The sequence below is a fragment of the Sorex fumeus genome, unplaced genomic scaffold (assembly GCF_029834395.1).
Source record: "Sorex fumeus unplaced genomic scaffold, SorFum_2.1 ptg000011l, whole genome shotgun sequence".
Lineage (NCBI taxonomy): Eukaryota > Metazoa > Chordata > Mammalia > Eulipotyphla > Soricidae > Sorex > Sorex fumeus.
The window spans coordinates 2,807,971-2,834,282 of NW_026606068.1; the positions used below are offsets into that span (position 1 = coordinate 2,807,971).

At 40.9% G+C, this 26,312-nt stretch overlaps 1 protein-coding gene across 8 annotated transcripts in view; it reads left to right on the forward strand.

Moving 5' to 3' along the window:
• LRRC7 (leucine rich repeat containing 7) overlaps positions 1 to 26,312 on the forward strand; it is a 628,763-nt gene that overhangs the window by 554,960 nt on the left and 47,491 nt on the right. For 7 of the 8 annotated variants that reach the window (XM_056111012.1, XM_056111009.1, XM_056111010.1 and 4 more), the window contains 2 exons: positions 10,496 to 10,717; positions 25,642 to 25,734. In XM_056111012.1, the coding sequence (XP_055966987.1) occupies positions 10,496 to 10,717; positions 25,642 to 25,734 (315 nt within the window). Of the gene's footprint in view, positions 1 to 10,495; positions 10,718 to 25,641; positions 25,735 to 26,312 lie in introns of those variants that run through there. The other variant, XR_008791999.1, reaches the window with a different exon arrangement.

The window sequence follows — 26,312 nt, forward strand, 5'->3', positions numbered from 1 at the left end:
GTGATTTTAATCTAAATTTCTCATATAGCTAATTATATTGCATATCTTACATACATATTTGCTATCATAAATATATCCTTTTTGGTGATTTATATATAGTTTTTGGTAAAATGCCTCTTTATGACAATTGACCATTGTGCTAAATGATTTATTTATTTATTTATTTATTTATTTTGCTTTTTGGGTCACACTCCGTGATGCACAGGGTTACTCCTGGCTCTGTACTCAGGAATTACTCCTGGCGGTACTCAGGGGACCCTGTGGGATGCTGAAAATCGAACTTGGGTCAGCCGCATGCAAGGCAAATGCCTTACCCGCTGTGCTATAGCTCCAGGCCCCCGTGCTAAATGATTTTTTAGTTTATTACTGTTGACCTCTGAGTTCTGTATATAATCTTGAGTCCTTTGACAGATAGGTGGTCTGCCAACAGTTTCTCAAACTTTGTACTTGTCTTTTTGTTCTCGTAATATTTTATATCAAGGCTATGGTCCTTTTTAAGTTGATTTTTGTGTAAGGTCTGAGATACAGGTGAGCATTCATGAATTATTTCTATGGATAGTCAACCGGCATGAGCACCATTTGTTGAAAATCTTTTCTCAACTATCTTGCATTGCACCTTTTCAAAAAAAATCACTTGGGCATGTTTTTGCAAGTCTATTTATGAATTTTTTAAACTGTTCCAGTTACATAGCTATATGTTATCTATCCCGCTACCAAGAGGACATAGACCTAAATACTGTAACTATTAATAATCTTGAAATCAGATGGGCTGATTCTTCACAGTTTATTCTTTTTTAAAATCATATTAGCTTGGGGCTGGAGAGATAGCACAGCGGGTCGGGTGTTTGCCTTGCACGCGGCCGACCCGGGTTTGATTACCAGCATCCCATATGGTCCCCTGCGCACCGCCAGGAGTAACTCCTGAGTGCAGAGCCAGGAGGAACCCCTGTGCAACACCAGATGTGACCCAAAAAGAAAAATAAAATCATATTAGCTAGAGTAGTTGCATTACTTTCTCATATCGATTTTAGATTTATCTTATCAATCTCTGTTTTAAAAATCTTGCTGGGAGGACTGGAGCAAAGGTCATCTTCGATACCTTTGATACCTTTCACTCCCTCGTCATCTTATTCTATCACAAATCACAAATCATCCTGTTATTCGTCGATTGCCTCGAGTAGGCCCCAGTAACGTCTCTTTCATTCTATCCCTGAAATTATATTCAAGGTTTTTTAGGAGAATGAGACCCATCATTGTACTGGTATTTGGCATATTGGGTATGCCACGGGGAGTTTGCCAGACTCTGCCGTGTGGGCAGGCTACATTCAGTAGCCTGCCAGTTTGTCCAAAGTAGGAATGAGATAATAAGATGTCATAATAAGATGTCGCGCGGTCGCAAATGTGGCCACGCGGTTCTGGGAGCTGGTTTTTGTAGTCTCTGACTCTTATTCTATAAACCCCAGATAAGTGAGAGTACAGCAGGTAGGACACTTGCCTTGCATTCAGCTGACCAGGATTCGATCCCCAGCAACCAACAGCCCTGCCAGAAGAAATCCCTGAGCGCAGAGCCAGACATAAGCCCTGACTTAGCACCACCAGGTGTGCCCCCACCAAAAAAGGAAAAAAGTAAATTTTGCTGGTAATTTGGCAGAAATATGTCAAATTTGGGTGATGGAATGTCCTAGCTGTCCAAGGAGGGGTTGGGGGAAGACGAGTCCAGCATGCTCCTCCTTTGTCTAGAGGGATGATGGCCAACTGTCCTCCCTGGACACCACCCCCATCACGTAGGAAGCACAAATCTAGGCTGCCCACTGATCTCTGTGCATAATGTTGCAGGGAGTCTGAATAAGACTAGAAGCCATTGTCTCAAGGCTCCCTGCTTTGTAGACTTCCCTTGCTGTTCTTTGCTAGAGAGATTCAACTGGGCCTGGATGGGTCAATGAACATTTTTATTATTTCTTTATCTAAATATAAGGCAATGTGATTTACAGTTATTCAGAAGAACTTCCCTCCACCATTTTCCTCTAGGTTTCCTCCCACCCCCAGCCTGGCAGGCATATTTTTAAATTTAGTTAGCATAGTTGGGGGTCTCCTGATTGCACTATTGTTGGCTCCATGGTTTAGACATGCAAGTGGATCTCACCTCTACACCAATGATGTGCCTGACACCCTGTTACCTCCTAACTTTCCCTTCTTACTTCTCCCCTCGATATCTTTCCTTCCCCGTCATTCTCATTTTTATAATATTGGATTCAAGAGAATCTAGGTGTTCCCCTCTTTCTTTCACTCTCTCATCCTTATACCTTATACCTCAGATATGTGAGATCATCTGGTGTTTGTCCTTCTTCTGACTTACCTCATTGTCCATGATATCCTCCAGTTCCTACCAAGCTATAACAAATTGCATGATTTCATCCATCCTTGTAGTTGCATAATATTCCATGTATATAGAGAGAAAATATATATCATGCATATATAATGCACTCATTATCCACTCATTTGTTGCTGGACACCTGAGTTCATTGAAATTCAACTTTCATAGGGACTTTTCTCATTTACACCTCTTAGTGTTTTCACTTTGCCTCTGTCATCAGCTCTAACTCTGAGCTGGATGACAGAAAAATGAAACAAAGGAATTCACCTCCATGTTGTTTCTGATCCCTAGAGGGCTGTTTTCTTCTGTCTACCTTTAAGAGTTCATTTAGACTTGCTTATATACTGTGTCAGGGCTTTTAGTTGTTTGTTTTTATAATTTCATTACGGTTTGTGTAATTTGGTCAAAACAATGTAGAAGCTGATGATATTGATAATACTGCACCCCACTTCCACCAAAGTGTTAGTGAACCTCCACCAGTACCCTTATGTAACCTTTGGTCCAATTGCACTCCCCTCATACCATCCTCATCATTAATTACTTCTGCAGTCCAAGGCCAAGGATTTGCCATTTTCAATACTATTCCCTTTTTTCATTTCTACAGAAAAATGAAACTCTATCTCACTTATCATTCCACAGATGAGTTCGATTATCTGATATGTGACCTTCTCCCTATTACTTATTTCATTTAACTTGCTAGTTCCATTCATTTTGCAGGAAACTGCCTGGTTTCATCCTTTCTTATAGCTGCATACTATTCCATTGTGTACCATATATTATTTGTTCTTAATGGAAGGAATGGGGGAAACATGTCTACTTCATCTACTTTGAAGCAGAAATTCTTCTGCCTCCATTTTATCTTTTTTATTTTTTTTCCTTTCTGGGTCACACCCAACAATGCTCAGGAGTTACTTCTGGTTTCACACTCAGGAATTACTCCTGGAAGTGCTCAGGGGACCATATGGGATGCCGGGGATCAAACCCTGGTCGGCCGCGTGCAAGGCAAACGCCCTACCCACTGTGCAATCGCTCTGACCTCTCTGCCTCCATTTTAAAAGCTTAACTTGCTTGATAAAAGAAAAAAGGAAAAAAAGACACTTAAAAACACAAGGTCTGGATAGAAAATGGACATTTTGTTTCTGTTATAAAGTTATTAAAACAGACCTTTTTTAGGAGGGGTCTACCGGTCTAGAGCATCAAATTGGGTTCAACTACATGCAAGGCAAGTGACTTAATCCTTGTACTAGTATCTCTCTAGCCCCTAAAACAGACCTCATTTAAATAAATGCTACAAATAGCTTTATATCAATTAGTAGTAAATCAGCCTTTGTAAATATAGGTCTGTTTTTAACACAATCCCCCCCCCCAAATTTTGGGAGTCTTTTGGACATAATTTTAGAGAATGAATAGTGTCTATTTGAATATATTCAAGAAGAGAAATTATCATTTTTAAGGCTGTCTTTGATTTTTGGAAACCATCCCAAGTGATTCAAGAGGCAAGGGGAAACAGATGACCCAGTTGTGTAGCACACCTGCCAAACACTTTTCCAACAGGTTTGTTTTGGAGAAGCTTCATTGTAGTGAAGAAGTCATTTCTTTTTTATCATTCAAGAAAAACACTTCTGAACACTTCACATTTCTACATAATAAAGCAGCTGTGGGAAGAATTTTAGATAAGCAGTGACATTCGATATCAGATCAACCTTCCTTTTCTGTGGTTTTGACATAAATGTTTCCTTGGACTTTTTGGCTATTGAAGTTTTTCCCTATAAACTCAGACGGGATGGTTTGGGGCTAACTTGAAAATACTGTCGCCCATCACTCTTCTCCTTCAATACATGTTGCTTTGTCTAACCTCCCCATGAAAGTTCAAAACAAAAATCACATCTCCTCTAATTCTTTTTTTTTCTTTTTGGGTCACACCCAGCAATGCACAGGGGTTATTCCTGGCTCATGCACTCAAGAACTGCTCTTAGCGGTGCTCGGGAGGACCATATGGGATGTTGGGAATCGAACCCGGGTCGGCCATGTGCAAGGCAAACACCCTACTGCTGTCCTATCACTCCAGCCCCTCCTCTATTTCTTTTTATCATTCAAGTAATGTTGCATGGGCTTTCAAAAACCGTCATGTTCAAATTCCCCCCTGGTATGAGTCACTGCCCTCCTAGCTGGAACAAATCCAGTACCTGCTGTTTCTACAGTTCCATCAGTCCTTTAGACTTCACCATGAACATCCTTATTAGCTTTCTAACTTTTATGCCAATCCAGAAAAAAATATCAACTAATTTCCTCTTTACAATCCCTTTGCTCAATAAGTGTTCCTGTGAGATTCCTATAGTATTTATGTTTGACTTCACACACAAGTCAGTGTTCATCCTTGGCTTTCTACACCTCTGTTCCCCGTCTCCACTCATCACAGCCTATCAGCCCAAAGGAAATGGAAAGAAGTGCTGCTTCTACAAATGCTCATTTCCCAGCAGGTCCCTTCAAGCCCACTTTGTTTTGCCATGTGAAGACCTGAGCTTCATTACTTCCTCCTCGTGGAAATGTTATAAATAAACAGAGCCTCGACCTATTTCCTGATCTAGATAGCTCTTAAGTCGCATGCATAGGATCTTAAATAGAAAAACTCCTAATTCAAAAAGTAGCAGTGACCCTTGAGCAAATTCAAGAGTGGATAAAGACATTTAATAGAGTCTACCTCAGGAACCTGGTTTTTGGTTCTTTTTATGGCTCCATTGTAATCAACTCTTGGATAGAGTCAATTCAAAGGAAAAAGTCTGTGTTTGGGTTTGATTTTTATTTGTTAGATGGAGAATGCATTGGTGCTTCTCAGGAACTATCCTCGGCTCATTGCTAAGAGTTGCTCCTGGTGGTGCTCAAGGAACCATGTGATGCCAGGGCTTGAACTGAGGGATCCCACATGCAAAGCATTTGCTCTAGTCCGTTGAGCCATTTCCCCACCCAAATTGCAGGTTTTAAGATATGACATTTGATTGTCAGAGGGCCTCACTTCAAATCCTAATCTTACCAGTTTCTCAATTGTGCAATTACTTGAAAATTTCCCTTTGGTGATGGGGGTGGGTGGGGCATACAAAAAATGCTCAGGGACTATTCCTGACTCTGCTCGGGGGTCACTCCTGGCATTGTTCAATGAACCATAATTCGTGTGAGACATTAAACCAAATTTGACCTTACCCGCTATTATTTACAGGTTCCTTGAGCACCACCAGAAGCATCTCTTAGCGACAGTGCAGCAATAAACATGGAAGTGCAGATGTCATTTCGACTATACTTTTTTGCCTCTCCAGGATATATTCCCAGGAGTGGTATTGCTGGGTCAAATGGGAGCTCAATTTCTAATTTTTGGAGAATCATCCATACTGTTTTCCAAAAGGGCTGAACCAGTCGGCATTCCCACCAGCAGTGAAGGAGGGGCCCTTCCTCGCCACATTCGTGCCAACACTGGTTGCTTTTGTTGTTTTGGATGTGGGCCAGTCTCTGTGGTGTGAGATGATATCTCTTAGATGTTTTGATCTGCATCTTCCTGATGATTAGTGATGTAGAGCATTTTTCATTTGCCTCTTAGCCATTCGGATTTCTTCTTTGAGAAAGATTCTGTTCATTTCATCATCCCATTTCTTGGGGTTGGATGTTTTCTTCTTGTGGAGTTCAACCAGTGCTTTGTGTATCCTCGAGATCAACCCCTTATCGGATGGGTATTGGGTGAATATTCTTTCCCATTCTGTAGGTTATCTTTGTATTCTGGTCACTGTATCTTTTGAGGTGCAGAAGCTTCTTAATTTAAGATAGTCCCATTTGTTTATCTCTGTTTCCACTTGGTTGGTCAGTGGCATGTCATCTTTGAAGGTACCTTTAGCCTCAATATCGTGGAGGGTTTTGCCAACCTTGTCTTCAATGTACCTTGTGGATTTTGGCCTCATGTTGAAATCTTTAATCCATATTGTCCATATTGATCTGACCTTTGTGCATGGTTTTAGGTCAAGATCTAAGCCCATTTTTTTTTGCATGTGGTTGTCCAGTTATGCCAGCACCAATGGTTGAAGAGGCTTTCCTTGCTCCACTTCACATTTCTTGCTCCCTTATTAAAGATTAGATGTTCATACATTTGGGGTTGTGTGTACGGATATTCCACCCTGTTCTACTGGTCTGTGGACCTGCCCTTGTTCCAGTACCATGTAATAGAGTTTGAGGTTGGGGAGGGTAATGCCTCCCCATGACTTTTTTCCAAGAATTGCTTTAGCTATTCATGGGCGTTTGTTGTTCCTTATGAATTCCAGTAGTGCTTGATCTATTTCTTTGAAGAATTTCATGGGTATCCTTATAGGGATCTCATTGAATCTGTATAATGCTTTGGGGAGTACTGCCATTTTGACAAAGTTAATTCTTCCTACCCATGAGCAGGGAATGTTTCCATTTCTTCGTGTCCTCTTTATTTCAAGGAGTAGCGTTTTGTAGTTTTCATTGTAGAGGTCCTTTACCTCTTTAGTTAGGCTGATTCTGAGTTATTTGATTTTCTGGGGCACGATTGTGAATGGGATTGTTTTTTTCATGTCACTTTCCTCTGTCTCATTATTTGCATATAGGAAGGTCATGGATTTTTGGGCATTAATTTTATAGCCTGAGACATTACTGTACAAGTCTATTGTTTCTAGGAGTTTCTTGGTAGAGGATTTAGGATTCTCAAGATATAGTATCATATCATCTGCGAATAGTGAGAGCTTGATTTCTTCCTTTCCTATCTGATGCCTTTAATGTCTTTTTCTTGCCTAATCACTATTGCAAGTACTTCCTGCTTAGTAAGGGAAAACCTAACCATAAGATTGTTCAGTTTCTAAAAGACTGAGAAGATTATGACATTTATGTCACTTGTATTTCTAAATGAGAAAGGAATAGATACAGGGCAGAAATGTATGCTGTCTTTAGGAATCTTCTAGGTTATGTTTATAATATCATAGTTTTGTGACTCAAAACTTCTCTAATTTCTCATGACTCAACTTCATTGTTTTAATGTAAAAAAATTAGAAATGATATCAAGATATCTAATCATACATATACAAATATAATCAAACTATGCACAAAATATAATCAAACTTTGGCTCTACCCATTATCAAATAATTTTTAATGTTTTATTCACTGAATTAACTTTTGTTTAGAGTCAAGCAACATAACTTCCATCTTCTACAAATGATATGTTTGTTTGTTTTGTTTTTGAACCACATTTTGTAGTGCTCCTGGCCTGGCTCTGCACTCAGGAATCACTCCTGGTGGGCTCGGGGCATCATATATGGGATCCTGGGGCTTAAACACAGGTTGGCTACTTGCAATGCAAATTCTCTACCCACTGTACTATCACTCAGGCCCCTTCAATTGATTTTCTATGACCACTATTTTTTGCTTTTATTTGATATTGCTCTTCTTTAAAATCTTTTCAATACATGAAATTAATCTCCTCCTAAAATTTTTGTTTTTAATTATTCCTTTATTCCTCTAACCTGATGCTTCCAAAGAAGTCAAAGATCTTGATGAATCAGGCAAGTTCACAAATATCACCAACTAATGAATTCTAAAGTAAAAATATTAATATATTCCAGAATACCTACCTGTAAAAGACCCATGGGAAAGAAAACAGGATTTCAGGAAGTAAAACCTCAGACCCTCTTACAGTAAAGAATAACATACCAAGCATGATGCTTAACCATGTTTGAAAGAGGATTGAAGATCAGGGACTGGAGAGATAGTATAGGAGTTTAAGTGCTTGCCTTACATCCTGCCAACCCTGGTTTAGACCTCTGGCACCATATGTGGCCTTCTGAGCAACACTAGGGGCAGGAATAGCCCCTGAGCACCATTGGCTATGACTGAAACACCATCACCCTCTCCTCCTTTATTAAGATATTTATTAAGATAAAGTAATAATGTTCAGCATTCACTACCCAGGTAAGACCTCCAGGTTGTCACAGTTTTTTCCTTCTCAAGTAGTGCTCAGCAGGTCTAGGGGGGTCACTCCTGGCTGTACTTGACCAAGCCAGTCCTGGACAATTCAACACACAGGCCCTTCAGTGCCAGGGGTCAGGAGGACCACCCAACAGTACTCTGGGGATCCATACCATGCCACAGATTGAGCTAATGTCATGTATATGCAACGCATGCACCTCTCATTCCTGTGCTAGCTTCCTAGGCCAAATTTTCCTGATTCTGAAAGGCATCTTCTAGGTTTCCAGATTACACAGAACTGTTTGGTTGGTAGAAAAGGCATCAGGTTTTTTTTTCTTTCAGGGAGCTAGTGAGTGAATAAAGTTGAAAAAAATGGGCAAAGGAAAGAGTAAGGGCAAACCAGAACCCTAGCTTTGAAAGATGCCCATGCCTTGGTCATTCCAATGACTGCCTTTAAGGATAAAGGGGTGGGTCAGAAGTGATATCTCAGTGGGTAGGGCATTTGCCTTGCACATGGCAGAACCAGGTTCAATACCCGGCATCCCATATGGCCCATCCATATGATGCACTTCCAGGAGTAATTCCTGCGTGCAGAGCCAGGAGTAACCCCTGAGCATTGCTGGGTGTGATCCACTCCCCCCAAAAATTAAATAAATAAATAAAAAGGATAGAGGGGTGATCCTTACCACTTTCCATAAATTGCTGATCAGTCTCCAAAGGCAATGAGGTACCACTAGAAAACTTTCAAAATCTAATACTTCCACAGACTTCAGAGACTCACAGAACTCTGTCACGGGATTTGCGTTCTTTATAACTTAGACAATCCAAGTACCATAACCCTTCATTTAGTTAATAATGCAGAGAATTAACAAAGATCAATGGCACCCACCGGAAGCTTACTCTGCCCCGTGTCAGAAAGAAAATGCTGCAAGTCCAGTTCTTTACTTCGGAATCAAGAAGCGGATTCAATTGTCTTCTCCTTGCTGGTCTGGAGATGACATTTCTCTTCCCTGTAGTGTTCAAACTGAAATGCCAGGCAGGATTCCCCCATTTAAACCGTGGCTGCTTTTTCTTCTGTAAAGTTTTCCGACTGCATTTTTGTCCCCTTCCAAGGGCCAAGAGCTGGATTTTAGGTAAAATACATCAGACAGGAGCCAGAGCAATAGTCCAGCAGGTAGGGCATTTGCCTTGCACCCAGAAGACTCCACTTCGATTCCCAGCGTAAGGATCAGCTGTGTGCAGAGCCAGGAGTCACCTGGGAATATGGCAGGTGTGGCCCAAAACACAGAAACAAAAAGCAAAAAAAAAAAAAAAAGATAGATGCTTTGAATCGGGTAATTATGTAATTATGTAGGGTTCTTTTCTTTTTAATTTTTTTCAGTTGAAATCCGTGAGATAGACCGTTACAACGCTGTTCATAATTGGGTTTCGGTCATGCAATGATCCAGCACCCATCCCTCCACCAGTGTATATTTCCCACCACCAATGTCCTCTGTTTCCCTCCCACCATCCCCCAACACCCCACCCTCCACCCCCAAGCCTCCCTCTATGGGAGGCATTTTCCTCCCATAGAGGAATCGGTGGGATTCTTAGATCTCCTGGGGTTCTAGAAAGTTCAAGTTTTTAGTAATGGTTTTCCAAAGATATCATACGAGATGAGAATGTGTCCATGTCCCTTCTCCCACAAATCCAGTTCTTAGGCCATTCTCTAATTTCCTTATTCCTTCTAACATTCTCCAAGATGATAGCTCTGACAAGCGTCCAGCTGACAGATTCTATTCCACGCTCACTGGCCGTGATTGAGCTGATTGAGCATAGTCCCCTTGTGGTAGGTGGTGTCTAGGGTTGCTTCACGGTTCTGGTTAGCGTGCCCTAAACCCCCCAGTGATGCCACCAACCCCAAGAGAGAATCAGACTTGGGGCTAGAGTGACAGTACAGCAGGGAGGGCTTTGCCTTGCATGTGGCCAACCTGGGTTCGATCCTTGGCACTCCAGATAGTCTCCCACGCAACCGCCAGGAGTAATTCCTGAATGCAGAGCCAGGAGTAACCCCTGAGCATCGCCCGGTATGACCCAAAAAGCAAAAAAAATAAAAATGAAATAGAATCAGTCTCTTCCTCGCCTCCTTCCCCTCCCAGCTCTCACTGCGTCTCTCTCCACAGGCAGGCAGCCACATCCAGACCCTGATGGGCTCCCAGAGCCTGCAGCACCGCAGCCGGGAGCAGCAGCCCTACGAGGGCAACCTCAACAAAGTGACCATCCAGCAGTTCCAGTCACCGTTGCCTATTCAGATCCCCTCCTCGCAGGCCAACCGGGGACCTCAGCCTGGACGGTGCTTAATTCAGACGAAAGGGCAGAGGAGCATGGATGGCTACCCAGAGCAGGTGAGGGGCCCCGGTGGTGGCAGATGGACTGGGCGGGTGGAGGGGGGCGGGGGTCGGAATGGTCGGGCAAGTCCAGGGAGTTCCCGTGTCTGGTTGATGTACTTGGGGACAGGTGGAGGCTGTGATCTTGTTAGTTGACCCCTCATTCGTGGTGAGCGCCTGGTGGACATGAACCATTGGTCAGTCCACGGCCTGTCTGTCTGTGCATGGAAGGGGAAATGCAGGAACCAAATGGCATTTCTGATTTCCCGCCCCCAAGGCCACCTGTGCTTGATCCACGCAGCCTGGGAGCACTCCAAGATCATTCAAAGATTGAACATCACATTGAGGTGCAGGGGCAGGAAATTAAACTGCATTTCCGTTTTGAGGTTGGGAAGTCCTGATGTCTGTAGCAGTGTTTTCTCAAGTCCTGTTTTCTGACACAGAGGGAAAATGTTTCTAAAGGGGGACTGGAGTGGTAGAACAGCAGGGAGGGCATTTGCCTTGCACACAGCCGACCCGGGTTCAATCCCCAGTATCCCATATGGTCCCCTGAGCACTGCCAGGAATAATTCCTGAGTCCAGATCCAGGAATAACCCCTGAGCATCGGGTGTGACCCAAAAAGCAAAAAAAAAAAAAAAAAAAAGTTGCTAGAGAAGGTGAGAAGGAACTGGTAGAAGTGTCCTCTTTGAACTTACTCCCAAAGGTCCTGTAATAATCAGATATCATGTAATGATCAAATAAAGTATGTTTATCTTTTGCCCTTCAGGCCTATCTAAACTTAAGATTTGCTCCTCTGCTATGGAATTGGTTTTTCTGCCTTGGGACTGGGACACAGACTAGAATCTCATCATTAAGTGATATTAAGCTTAGAAAGTAAGACATTAAGATCTTAACACTCTCGTAAAATTAATTTCTTTTATTTCATTCTTCAGATAATTAGGCAAAGTTTCCACTGACTTCCTTTACTCCTTAATGTGGTTCATAAAGGTTTCACTTTATTATGACTTATTCAAAGTCTCCCAAAGCCCCCTGACTCATTTTCTGCACATATCAGATATGATTATCTTGATTTCCAATTTCTTTTCATTCCGCTATTAAGAGCCATTTATTATTTGAGTCTCAGCTGCTCTAGATATCATCTCTGTTTATTAATAGTCTTCTTGAAGCTGAGATTACATATTAATCATTCTCAGGATCATAGATTTTTTAGAGACAATTTTCGTTCCATCTTGCCTTGATCTGGGCCAAGCGTCGCGTTTCTGGTAAAATATGTCTTTGAATCAGGTAATTATGTGAGGTTCATAATTCTCCCGAGATTCTAGAAAGTTCATAAAGTTTTTAATAATGCTTTTTCAAAGGAATTTTAAGAGATGAGAATTTGTTCCTGTCCCTTCCTCCACTAATATAACCTTAACCTGTTCTGTAATTTCATTATTCCTTCTAACATTCTCCAAGTTTTGATGCACTTTTTAAAAAATTACTAATAACAATGTTCTTTTTACCTAGTTTGACTAGCATGTTAGTATTAGTCTGGACTCAGTCCAAGCACTTTAAATACCCTAAAGACTTTTCTTAAATTATTTCTCAAAAATGCATATATTTTAGAATTTGGTGAGTGGGAGAAATAGCGACTTTTAGGGTATACATGCTTATTAAATTTAAAACATTGTGATATGGGGATTTTTTTTAGCCACATACAAGACATTTGCCCTCTCCCTAACCCACATTCCTGACTCTAAAAAAGACATGGTTCTTCCAGAGAATCTAATGACTTTCCAAGTGTTTTGACTTACAGCCCTTGCAACTGCAGACAACTTTCAACTGAATGGGAAAACTTTGTATTAATTTATTTCATTGACTGGTCTACAATCGGATAGATTTTTAGAGATGCAGCTTCATACTTTTGTGTGTGTGTGCAATTGAGACAGGTTTCCACTTACCTCCCCAAAAACCTCTCTGTTCACTCCTCCCATTTCCTCTGTATCCCAGAGTTTGCACCAAGGGATTTTCCCCTTCACCCCAGTTTTGGTCCCTCTAATGTCTGCTTTAATGCAAGAATTGTATTCCATATTTAACAATAGCACAGTAGCACTGTCCTCCCTTTGTTCATCAATTTGCTCGAGCAGGCACCAGTAACGTCTCCATTGTGAGACTTGTTACTGTTTTGGGCATATCGAATATGCAACAGGGAGCTTGCCAGGCTCTGCTGTGCAGGCGGATACTCTCGGCAGCTTGCCAGATTCTCCAAGAGAGATGGAAGTATTGAACCCGGGTCGGCCTCGTGCAAGGCAAACGCCCTACTTGCTGTGCTATCACTCCAGTCCTAGAGAAAATATTTAAAACGGTTAATAACGGCATAGTTTTAACATGGAAATTCTAGAGTAGTGATTGAACTGCAGAGAAGAAAGTAACTGAGAATTTCAAATCGGAGTTTCAGATGTATAAGCCTGAAGCAAACTCTTTTGTCGTAAGGCATTTCTGGTGATTTACTGAAAGAGCCATAAAGATCAAAACACAGTTGTTTTTTGATAATCCAATAATTTTGTCAAAATGGTATAATAATATATGAGGTGGAGTAAATTACCAAAAATAATTCATAATTTTTGGGTCAAGGAAATCTCATAAATATAATACCTGACGACTCTACCACAGAATAAGGCACAATTATTTCTCTTAAGTCAGGGATGTGACTCACCTGTAGAACACTTGGCTTGCAAGTGTGAGACCCTGAGTTAAATTTGTTTTGCAGCCCCAATTCTGCAAAACAAATTCAAACTTGAATATGTACCTGCCTCCCCCCACTTCACACACACACACACACACACACACACACACACACACACAATTTATTTATTTGGGATACAACAGGGGAAAAGATATTACAGTGAATACACTTTATTGTTGTTGATTTGAGCCACACCCAGTGGTGTTAGGACTTACTCCTGGCAGGTTCGGGAGCTCATTATGGGATGCTGGGATCTAACACAAGTTGGTTTTGTGCAAGGCAGGTGCCTTACCCACTGCGCTATCTCTCTGGCCCCTACACACAATTTTAATTTAGGACAAAAAAAAACTTTGGATGCAACTGAAAAGAAGGGACACAATGGTTATTATGCCTGAGTACTAGCTGTGCTCACTAGATCCTGCACAAAATAAATGCCCTTATCAAGTCATGACTCACTCACCTGCAAACCATAGGTGCTAGAGAAGCCTGACTTCCGGAGGCTGTGGTTGGTACCTATGTACCACGTCCTCCATGTGGCCTGATGCTCTGCTCCCTCACCACCTTGTCATTCTTTCTATCAAAGAGCTCACACTTTTACTGTGTATAGGACACTGCTGATTACAGAGCTGGTGCTGCTCACATAAAACCCCTGTAATATTCAAGCCCTCTTGTTTTTCCTTTCAAAATATAACCCAAGTTCAGAAAAAAATTATCTGTGAAAAATAGTTGCTCCAGCTGGATACTTCACCTAGGCATGTCTCATCCCCAACTCAAGTTTTGTGTCCTGGTCTTACCGTGAAATGAACCAAATGATTGTCGACAGTTGTGTGCTAATGCCTCAGTGTTCTCCTCTGTCCACTGAGGGTCATTAAAACAGTTTCTGCTACAAATCAGATTGAGAGAGCTGTCTTGTGGTGATGGACTTGAATTCACAGGAATATTTCCAATGTAGTAAAAACTATAGAAAGCCTGGAAATTTGCTTCGTTACAACCAGACTATTCCCCTGTGTCTCTGAGTATGGCCCGAAGAAGGAGCACACTCCTAATGAAAATAAATTAAACCCCCCACCCCTCACTGATGATGTCGAAGACACTTAATGATTTAGAAAGCACGTCCCTTTTTACATGGAGTCCTTGTGTTGATTTAGTCATTAAAAAAAAAAAAAAACAGGATTTAACTGCAACAGAGAGATACAACAGGGATTAAGGTGCTTGCCTTGCATGTTCCAATCCTTGGGACCACCTGGTCCTCTGAATACCACCAGATGTGACCTGAAACCAGAGATGGCACTTCAAGCACTGCCAGGTATGACCCAAAAACATAGAAAAATTGATTACTTTGACTTTGATGTTCTTCCTTGGTGATGAAGCTATTTCAACTTTTAAATCATCATCACAAGAAAATAGGACAAAATATCTGAAGAGCCTAGGAACCAGTGTCTAATGCCACTTATTTTTACAGGATTTTTTTCAGACACAATAAGTATCAATTTTTCAACTCTAGGATTAAATTTTAAAAAAAAATATAAGCATCGATTTTTAACTAAAGTACTACTCAAATTCAAGGAATAAAATTCTTTTAGACTTGAGATCTGATTTCTAAGAATGAATGTTTAATAGATGGTCTATAACACAAAACCATGAGCATGTGACTTGAAATTCTGTGTGAGGGGATTTTTAGAAAAGAAACTTTATTGCATAATTAATTTTAATTATTGGGAAATAAGATAGAAAATACAAGTCAGAACTGTACTAAGTAGTGAACTGAAGTGAGCAACCAGAAAGTGAAATGTTAATTCCCATTCTTAGCCATCTAACCTGTCCCTCTTTTTCCTAGTTCAGGGGAACACATGTAAAAAAATCTTATTCACCTAACCCTCCCCTTCACAATAGAATGCTTTCCATCAGTTGTTCTTCTCATCCTCCACTGTATAGACCTTGCAATCTCCTTAGGAGCTTCACAAAGTGCTAACTGTCTTGGTCATGTTCCCAAAGAAAGGTATTTTTTTCACCAAGTGTGATTTGTATAATGGAGATTTTTTTAAATATTTTTATTGAATCACAGTGAGATATACACTTACAAGTTTGTCCATAATTGAATTTAATTTCAATTATATAATGTTTCAACACTCACCCCTCCCACCACCTCTCTACCTCTATAGCAGACTCGCTTTCTCTTTCTCCCTCTCTCGCTCCCTCTCTCTCCCTCCCCCCTCTCTCCTTCCCTTTCTCTATCCCTCCTCTCTCTCTCTCTATCTCTCTTTCTTTTGGGGGATTATGGTTTGCAATACACACACTGAAAGGTTATCATGTATATCTCTTTACCCACTTTCAAACACTCAGTTCTTGTCCAGAGTGATCATTTCTATTATTGTCATACTGGTCCCTTCCTTTTTTCTAATTGCCCTTTGCCCCATACACACATGTGGCAAGTTTCCAACCATTCACCAATGCTCCTGGCCCCTGATTTTGGGGTGGACCTTGGATATCAGTCTCATTTTTTTATATTCCATAAATGAGTGCAGTCATTCTATATCTATCCTTCTCCTTCTCACTCATTTCACTTTGCTTGATCCTCTTCATGTAACGGGGATTTTAGAAACTCCCCAGGTGAGTCGATTGCAAAGCTAAAATTGAAAACTCCTCACAACAGTGTACCCGCCCAATCACATATTATTATCATCACTATTCAGAAGTTCTTCTGCCTTGACATATATTAAATAATAAAAGGTCCTCCCGTAGATCATCGATTTGCTCGAGCGGGCCCAGTAACGTCTCCACTGGAGACTTTGTTGTTACTGTGTTTGGCATATCAAATACGTCACGGGGAGCTTGCCAGGCTCTGCCGTGCGGGCGAGATACTCTCGGTAGCTTGCCGGGCTCTCCGAGAGGGGCGGAAGAATCGAACTCGGGTCGGCCATGTTGCCTGAGTGCAAGGCAAACACCCTACCGCTGTGCTATCGCTCCAGCCCTGCCGCCGCCGGTGCTGACATATGATGGGAATCACTAATGAGGCGGCACTGATCCTTGTCCTTCTTTGGAGATTTGGTGTGCTTGATCAACATTAGTTCTTTTTTATTTTTTTGGAAGTTTTATTTATTTATTTAATTTTTATGAATCATTGTGATATAGTTACAGACTTACAAATTTTTGTAATTACATTTCAATCAAACAATGTTCAAGTACCCATCCCTCCAGCAGTGCCCACTCTCCACCACCAATGTTCCCATTGTCCCTCCTGTCACCCCATCCCTTCTCACCCCCTACCTCTGTGGCAGACACAGTCCCTCTTTCCTTTTGGGTGTCATGTTTTGCAACATAGGCACTAAGCAGCCAACATATTTTGTATAAACACAAAAAGACAGCAGGGGTCTATGTCTTCCACCACCCGTGTTCAGTAGTCTCCTGTCATTTCTCCTACCCCAGGGAGGTCGATGGTGATGGGCAGGTGAAGGAAGGAAACAAGGGCCAGCCTGCTTGGTGTCAGTTGCAGTTTATTCCAATCTTCTCTCCATTCACTCCTGTCTCTCCTCTGCTTCCTCTCAGCCCACTCTTACAGTCTCGTTATATCCCCCAGCATGAGGGGTTGGCATAACAATTAGACAAAGGTGGGGGCACAATTGATAGGGGTAAAGTTCTTTCCCTCGGGAAAAGCTGCTTCTAGGACAGATTCTCATTTAGCAGGTCAACCCACCCTAGAACAGAATCCCCTGGGTGTGTTTCTCCTCTCCTTGTCCAACAAACATATAAGCATTCATAATATTAGTTATTGTATATGGGACACAGTAAGAAATACATTAAGCTTATAGAATTGCCCTCCTACGGTCATCTCGATCTCAGACTACAGTGCTCAGGCCAGATAGTCTTTCCTATCCCTAACAGGGTCCTAGTCTCATCGTTACTTTTGGATCATGACAGCATTTGTTTATGATCAAGCTCTTAACTTATAGTTAAGAATAGTGGCACTTTGGACTGGCCCATTTCGATGCCAGGGTAGCTCACAGCTTGCCCTGGGTCCATCCAGTCCCTCGTCAGGACTCTGCTTTTGGGGTGCGAAGAATTAAGGGCAACTGAGGCTGAAGTCAAGAAAGCAGATACCCAGGAGTAAATAATATTCAAAGCCAGTTAACTCCTAAGTTACAAAGACATAATATTAACTGTCTTCCTGTATCTATACGAAAAGGACGTTGCTTTAAAGTAAACTATTCAAAAGACATAAGGAGAGGAGAAAGAAAGGCAATATTTCACTCATACATATAAAATCATAGATCCCTGCAGAATCTGACCTTACAAGTTAACAGAGTCTGATTAGGGGGAAAAGCTGATTAACTGGTTGGGGAGGAGAGCACAGAGAAGTGATTACAGATAAACAAAGGAATGGGAGTGACTCAGGGGCATTGTGATGGGTGTGACTCAATGAACCTAAGCTCCTTGTGGCAAGGGGGAAAGGACAAACCAATGTTAGGCCTAAAATATTTGGAGCTATATTCCAACAATGTTTGGTTCATAGCCTACTTTCAGCGCACACCTACCATCCCGAGTGATCCCTCCAACCATCATTTGCTTAGTGGTCTCTTCTCCATCCTACCTGCCTTTTCCCCCAGCACATGAGATTTGCATATAAGTGGATCAACATGGAGAGTATCATGCTATCAGAAAGAGCGGGACACAGAATGACTGCACCCAGGATAACATTAGTTCTTGCCCTGTCCCCCACACCTTGAGTAAAAATGGTTTCTGTGTTGGTGGCATTGCTTTCCTATATGCCATGTTTTAGATGAGTAGTTGGAGATGAATTTGGATTTTGTTGTCTTTTGTTAAATAAACTGATTTTAGAGCAATTTTATTTTTACATAAAAGCTAATTGGAAGTATGGAATATCCCTACATACCTATTTCACTTCACATTAGGTTCCCCTATTATTTATATATTTTGCATTCATTAAAATTCATATAATATCAATATTATTATTCACTTATCACTTAATCACTTCCCATTAGTCGTCGATTTGCTCGAGCGGGCGCCAGTAACGTCTCCATTTGTCCCTGTCGCGTGCTAGTGTAGCCCAATGGCATCTGTTCGCTCCGGGAACATGAAGGGCCTCAAACCGATCATTCATGATCTTGACGAAGAAGTCTGACCATCTGGTAGGTGGGCGGCCACGCGGTCTTTTGACATCCCGTGGAATCCAGTCAGTAACAGCTCAAGTCCAGCGGTCGTCTTTAAATCTCATTACGTGACCAGCCCATCTGATTTTCGACACCTTGGCAAATGAGACAGGGTCCCTGATTGTTGATCGTCGATTGACATGGGCTGGAGCGATAGCACAGCGGATAGGGCATTTGCCTTACACGCAGCCAATATGGTCGACCTGAGTTCGATTCCTCCGCCCCTCTCGGAGAGCCCGGCAAGCTACCGAGAGTATCTCGCCCGCACAGCAAAGCCTGGCAAGCTCCCCGTGATGTATTCAATATGCCAAACACAGTAACAACAAAGTCTCCAATGGAGACGTTACTGGGCCCGCTCGAGAAAATCAATGAACAATGGGAGGACAGTGAATATTGACACATTATGATTAATTAGAAACTAGTTTTGGTGTCATGAGGCCACAATAAATATCACAGGTTTACAGTTCTCTCTATTCTATAATTCTGTGATATTTGACAGTAATAGATGTGTGCTCAGATATACACCGCATTATGGCATTTTTGGCATTTTGCAGTTATCACATGAAATGCTTTTATTGCCCTAAAAATCCCCTGTGCTTTGCCTATTTATAACTTTCTTGACCCCTACCAAAACTGAAGTACACTGACATGTTTGGTGTCTATAGTTTTGCCTTTTCCAGAAAGTCATGTAATAGAAATCATAGTATATAGCCTTTTCAGATTGCCTTTTTTTACTGAGAAATACTCCTTTATGTTTCCCCCAAGTGTTTGGAGGCTTGGAATTACATTTCTTTTTATTATTGAATAAAATATCCTCTTATATATTTATACAGAAATTTTTGCTTATCCATTTACCATTTGAAGGAGATTTTAGTTGCTCATAAGTCTTGATAATTTGGGATGAAATTGCTATAAATAAGACATAGATATGTTACTCATGCCATGTTGAACTGGGTGGGGGAGCAGGGAATGGAAACCAGGAACTCAGCAACACAAGACATGTGTTCTACCACTGAGACACACACCCAGCCCCCTACGGAACATGCCTTTTTCAACTAACATTGACTTGATTCTTCCCTTTTGCAAATGTGTAAACTAAGGCAAAGCATATTTCTATGGAACATATAGATGCCAAATCATAGATTTTTTAAAAAGGAGGGAAGGAAAAACATCAGCTTCAGACCTCTCAAAGCCACCCTGTGTGAACTAACTTAACTTCGTCAAACATGATGTTCTGACAGACAGAGTTGTTTCTCTTATTGACTAAAAATCCAAGACTTGAAGACGGAAACGATCTTCATTGTGGTAACATAACCCCTTAGAAGCTGAGCTAGCATTGGCACCCAGTTCTGTGAGTCTGTCACATTGCACACTGTAGCTTGTTGCTATGGCAACAGAGAGAGCAAGATTCAGCCCATATTGGAAAACTAAAACAATGGAAAAATACCCCCATTCTGTTCATGTCTGTGCCAGACAACAAAACATGTCCACTAAGTGATGAAACCTATCAGGAGGGCAGGAGCTCGGCGTTGTCTCCTGCTGGTTCCTCGGAGGGTACATGCCAATGGAAGTTTGTGTAAGATTAGTCCCATTAGAAGCAGTCTCTCTGAGTTATGAGAAGTGACTTGCTTCTTTACACCTGAAATGACATTTTGTCCCTGATCGACTCTGAGGTCTTGTTTTATAAGAATTTAGAGAGGGTTTTTTGGAGATTGGGGTTTTTTTGTTTGTTTGCTCTTTGGGCTTTTTTTTGTTTTGTTTTGATTTTTTTTGCTTGTTTTTTTGTTGCATGCCTTGATGTCAGGATGAATATCACTATTCATGAAAAGCACAATTTCATCCAGTTATTCTTGAACTATTTGTTGAAAAGATCATTCTTTCTTCGTTGAATTACCATGAACATTTTGTTCAAAGTCAACTGACCCTAAATGTTGGGGTTTACTTCTGATATTTCTATTCTCTTCCATAATCAATAACGTATCCTTATGCCATCTTGACTTTCCAAAGAACTATCAATCTTTGGCGGGGGGGGGAGGGTTGTTGGTTTTTTTGTATGGGGGACTACACCTGGAAGTGCTCCAGGCAAACTCCTGCCTCTGAACTCTGGGATCACTCCTGGCATTGCTTAAGAGACAATACATTTTGTGTCAGAGATCAAACCCTGGTCGGACCCCATGCAAGATAAGTGCCCTACCCACTGTATTGTCACTTTGGCTCCTATTTGGGGTATTTAAAATTGCTGCTTTCTCTATCTGGAGTAGTGTATAATTGGCTTTTCTTTTTTTCTTTTTTCAATTAAACGTGAAGACAAGCCAGTGCTTTGATTGTGCAAATAAACAAGTTTCTCTTCAAATTTTTTTGCTTACTAAACTTATTGGTTATAAGCTACCCATTCCTCTAAGACTTAAGCAAAGCGTGTGCCTCAGTTTGCAGCACCATTCCCCCTATACCCACCAAAAAAGAAAAAGACACATGAAAAAAGAATGTTTTAAGTCACATGAACTGCAAGTCCAGGGATGGCAAACTTCAGATAAGACTCAGTAGAGTTGAATGGACTTCACATTTGCTCTCCACTGGTTCATCTTGCCTCAAAGACTTTTTCCTCATGGTAGAGAGGGTGCTTCAGAGCTGCGGAAGCCCTAAGAGGGAAAAACTAGCAAATTCTCTTTCCTGGGACTTTACTGGGGCATCGAAGACCTCTCTGTTTTGATTGGTTTCTTTGACCACTTTGTCAATCATTCTTTTAGGGGACCCAGCACTTTGTCTGAGGTCTAGATAGCATGCCTCACTCAAAGCATGCAGGAGAGAATAGAAAAGTAGGTAGTTCTTCAACGGGAAGTTTAGCCAAGCCATCGAAAGGATCAATAGATATTGGGCAACAGGAACAAGTAATTGCCTCTTAAAGCACTCTGATGCTCATTGCTAGGAAGTCAGTGTGCAATAGAGTATGTCCTAGTTAGCAAGTTCACTTCAGCATCCCTAGGAATCTTCATAAATATCACTCACATGCATACACACACACAAGTGCACATGTATACACACACACACACACAGTTTTTTTTCGTTTTTGCTACTAGACCAATTCGGATCACTACTTTCCATAGGATAGCACCTAACAGTAATGTAACATTCCATTTTGTCCTAGAGGTCTTGCTGAGAACCAGCATCTTCACTAGGTGAGGTAAACACAGACTGGAAGTATCAAATGTAGTCAAATGATGGAAGAAATCTCTTAAAGTAAATAAATAATTATATCACTGACTGCTAGGCTATTGCTTTCATCTTCATACAGAAATGTTATTTGTTGACATCAATACCTTAAAGGAAAACCAAGGTGATTATTCTCATTAAATAAGCTATTTATTAACCTCCTTGGTCTGACCTTTTGCTAGAATACTCTATTTCTTTTCTAACAACCCTCAGTTTCAGACAGCTTCTTGTCTGGAAGGGATTCTCTCTTCTCACATTTTTATGGGCCCCTTTGGGCCTTAGCAGACGGGTGGAACTCCTTATATGTGAGACTAATACTCTCCCTGACATGCTTTATGGGATGAAACATTCACAACACAACCTGTTAGCCAGACCACAGTATGCCCAAGGGTAGTCTAGCGGCAGATCAGAATTTATAGTTGTTTGTCACATTCATAAAACCACACTGTCATCTTTATTATTTCTATTATTAAAAAATATATTGAAACCATTCTTCATATTCTTGGCACATATGAAATTTGTTTCCTTTAGATTTCTAGTGCCTTCGGATTGACAATAATATAAAATAGAAAGAAGCACTACCTTGAAAGAGAACTCAGGAAAATACTTTCAGCAACTTACTTTGTGAATAAAACGTGTTGCATATGTTTCCTTTCGGGATTTATAAGGACTCAATAAAGCCAGAAGGGCACACACTTCCCACACATTCCATTGCACAATATTAAATAGACACAGTAGAGAAAAGTATCATGGTAAGCGAAATGACTCAGAAACAAAGGGATAGATATAGAAAGATTGCATTCATCTGGCGAACATAAAGTAACAAAATAGGAGACTAACACCCAAGAATGGCCAAGATTTGTACCAGGAATTTTACTCCATGGCTTGGAGGCCAGCCACGCATGCTAGGGGGAAAGGGAACTCAGATAGAGAAGGGAGCACCAAATAAAGGGTGTTGGGAGGATCCTCCCAGGATAGGAGAAGCATGCTGAAAGTGGACTATAGACAGAACATGATTGTCACCCATTGCCTCTTTTGCAAACCACAACACCCAGTAAGAGAGAGAGAACAAAAGGGAATGCCTTGCGACAGAGGCAGAGTGGGATGGGGGGATGGGGGATGGGAGGGATACCGGGATCCGTGGTGGTGGGAAATGGGCACTGGTGGAGGGATGGGTATTTAATCATTGTATAATTGAAACCCAAGCACAAAAATGTGTAAGTCTGCAACTGTACCTCATGATGTCTCACTATTAAAAATTTTAAAAAAAGACACAGTAGAAAGTCAAGCTCATATTTTACATAGCTTACTTGTAAATGTACAGATATATAAAGGAAAAAAGAAGGTGAGATATTTAAATCATATTAGTTCCTTTGGAGAGGTTCCCAAGTCATGCTCTGAGGGCCCAGGGCCACTTCCAGTGACACTCAGGCAACCCAGCCAGGCTGGAACCCAATGGGGCAGTATTGGGAATCTCCAGGCTCACACTGGTGATGCTCTAGAGCCTCCAGTGAGGGGTCTCAGGGCTCAGGGGGACAAATTCAGATTCCAACACATGCAAAGCAGTTCCTTTCACCACAGAGCTATCTCCCCATATCTCTTTGCATTTTCTGATTAACCGCGAAAATCAGCAAAATGTTACAAGGTAAATTGCTATGTCAAACAAGACTCAAATATTCCTTCCACCTCTATCAAGTTATTGTATGTGAACATACGGAGATTTTGAACCATGTAAATATAAAATTATCATAAACTGGTTTCTACTACCCTATGATAACTAGTTCGGACAAATAGAGCTCAATTAAAGTAAAAGTTATAATTAAAAATATCTTTAAAATTTGAGAGAACACTTATGGTAATTGCAGTTACCCACAATTTTGAAACTATTCATTAATGACTACCATAAAAATCACATTAGTGGATAGTGGACTTAGGCTGCAAGTGAACTGTGTAATAAACATTATATTTGCTATTATGAAATATGGCATTGGATTAAGAATAGTCCTGTTAAATCACCAAACTTAATTGATCCAGTTCCCAGTTTGACTTATAATATATGCTAATTAAGTCAGGAACAGACTTAAGTTGACCTTGATCTAAGAAGTAAGCATTAAAGGTACTTTGAAAATAAAAATATGGAGAACAATTGGGCTTTTCCATTTGCCCACAAGCAAATTAATTTACTAAGCAAGAAAACATTCAACTACTTAAAAATAAACAGTGGAGGTTTGGGAAATATCTTAGAGGGCTAATGTGCAAGCTTTGCATTGAGGATGTGGAAGTTTTGGCTTTTTATGCTCAGCTTCATGGGTCCACCAAGCGCCAGAGAGAGCAAAATGCCAGGAATAGCCCCGTAAAACCACTGAGTATGGCCCAAATCCAAGGGGGGAAAAAAGGTAAAATAGAAAAGGAAAGCAGGGGCTGGAACGATAGTACAGCAGGTAGGCATTTGCCTTGCACATGACTGACCCAGGTACGGTCCCTGGCATCCCATAGGATGCCTAAGTATCTCTGTGTGTGACCCAAAAAGCAAAACAAAAAGAAAAAGAAAAAGGAAGGCACTGCATCAGGGACTTGTCTCAAATGAGACAGCAAGGCTGTGGCTTCTACTCTCAGTATCACATGCCTTCCGTCCCAAAAATTTCCAGAAGAAAGTAAACATTCATGGTTATCATTATGAACTTTTCCCACATGTGGGCTGGAGCGATAGCACAGCAGGTAGGGCGTTCGCCTTACAAGCAGCCAACATGGCCGACCCGAGTTCGATTCCTCCGCCCCTCTCGGAGAGCCCGGCAAGCTACCGAGAGTATTCGATATGCCAGACACAGTAACAACAAAGTCTCCAATGGAGACGTTACTGGGCCCGCTCGAGCTTTTATATCAATATGAGATAGATGCTAATGCATTTTTTTCTTATTTATCTTCTGCCTGTTAATCAAACTTGTTCTCTGCTTTAATGTTATAAAAGTTGGATATTTTGTACCCAAAGTTTGTGCTACCTCTGGGCTATCAAGTCTTTCCATTGTCTGGGCATCATCCTGTCCCACTTACTTGGATAAAACATTTTCACTAAGGCCTCATCCCATTCCCACATCCTCATTCAGGGATCGTAAGGGATGTCTTGGTTTGTTAGGGTTTCTCCAAGTTCCTGGATCTGAGTCCCCTCCTGCTGAACAGCTGCTCTAATCTATTTAGATGCTTCCCAAGAGCTCTCACCTTTGCTGTGGCCTTCCGCCAGATAGGCCTCCTCCCAACTCCATCACTTCCCTATTGTATTCTAGACCCAATGGACTCTTATTGATGATTCAGGACTTGAAGAGAGCAGACTGCGAGAATACTCGTCTTGTATTTATGGGTTCCTGTCGCTAACAAGTTCTCTGTAAACACGACCTCTTTCTGTTTCAGTGTTTCCCTCTTTCTTCTAAAGCTCCTGTTTCTCCAAGAGTTGCCACCAACCCTCACATTTGTCTTTTGGACCAGTTCATTCTACTGCTTCATTCTCCCCAAAGCCATGACCAGTTCTCTGCTTTCTCAAACTGAACACTCTGTTATTTGATAACAATAGAATTACCAAGGAGATGAGTTGTACACTATCCTAAAAGCCCCTTGATACTGACATCTTCTTGCCCATTAATTTCATGCCAGTTTCAATCATAACTTATGCAGCTTGATGCACTAAATACTTTATCAAGTTTACATGTTCTTTTTTAAACAAAAAAAAAATAGGTTAATCCTGAGAACCTAACTAAAACGTGAGTATTTTCTAGCAGAATGCAATTACTTGAAGCTATTTCAGTTTGATATGATTTTGATTTGCCTTTTCATATTTTTTTTACAGTTTTGTGTGAGAATAGAAAAGAATCCTGGCCTTGGATTTAGCATCAGTGGTGGAATTAGTGGCCAAGGAAATCCATTTAAACCTTCTGACAAGGTAAGTAGTGAATTCCTTATTGACAATTTTAATTAGAAAAACATTGTTCTCTACTGCAGCAATAAAGGTTGGGGAACGGGAAATGTAATGTTTTTTCTGTGCTTTAATAAGCTCATGATAAAGCCAATTAGAAACTTTTGTAGCACAGGGAGAAAATGAATTAACTATAGCAACTTCAAGTCCTAAGAATAATGACAAAAAATAATTTAAACACTTTTTGAAATGAAAGATGTTTTTTGCTTTCTGTTTTAGTTTCAGTTGTACATATTTATAAAGAAAGCTATTCAGCCCATTTCTAACATGTTGTTTCCACTTACTTTAAAAAAAATGTTTTCTTGGGCATCTTAATGATTAAATTGCGATTCAATACCGAGACCAATTGATGAATAGCTCTTTTATTCATCACATTTATGAAGTATTTTATTAATTAGGTAGTAGAACTGAAAGGGCATAAAAATATATATTCTGTGAGAAAATGAGTATAAACTCTGGTGTAAGAACCCAGGCCTTCTGTTCAACTTCCCTCTCCTAAAACCACAAACAAGTAAAATGGTCGGAAAATGCATGCATTTAAAGCA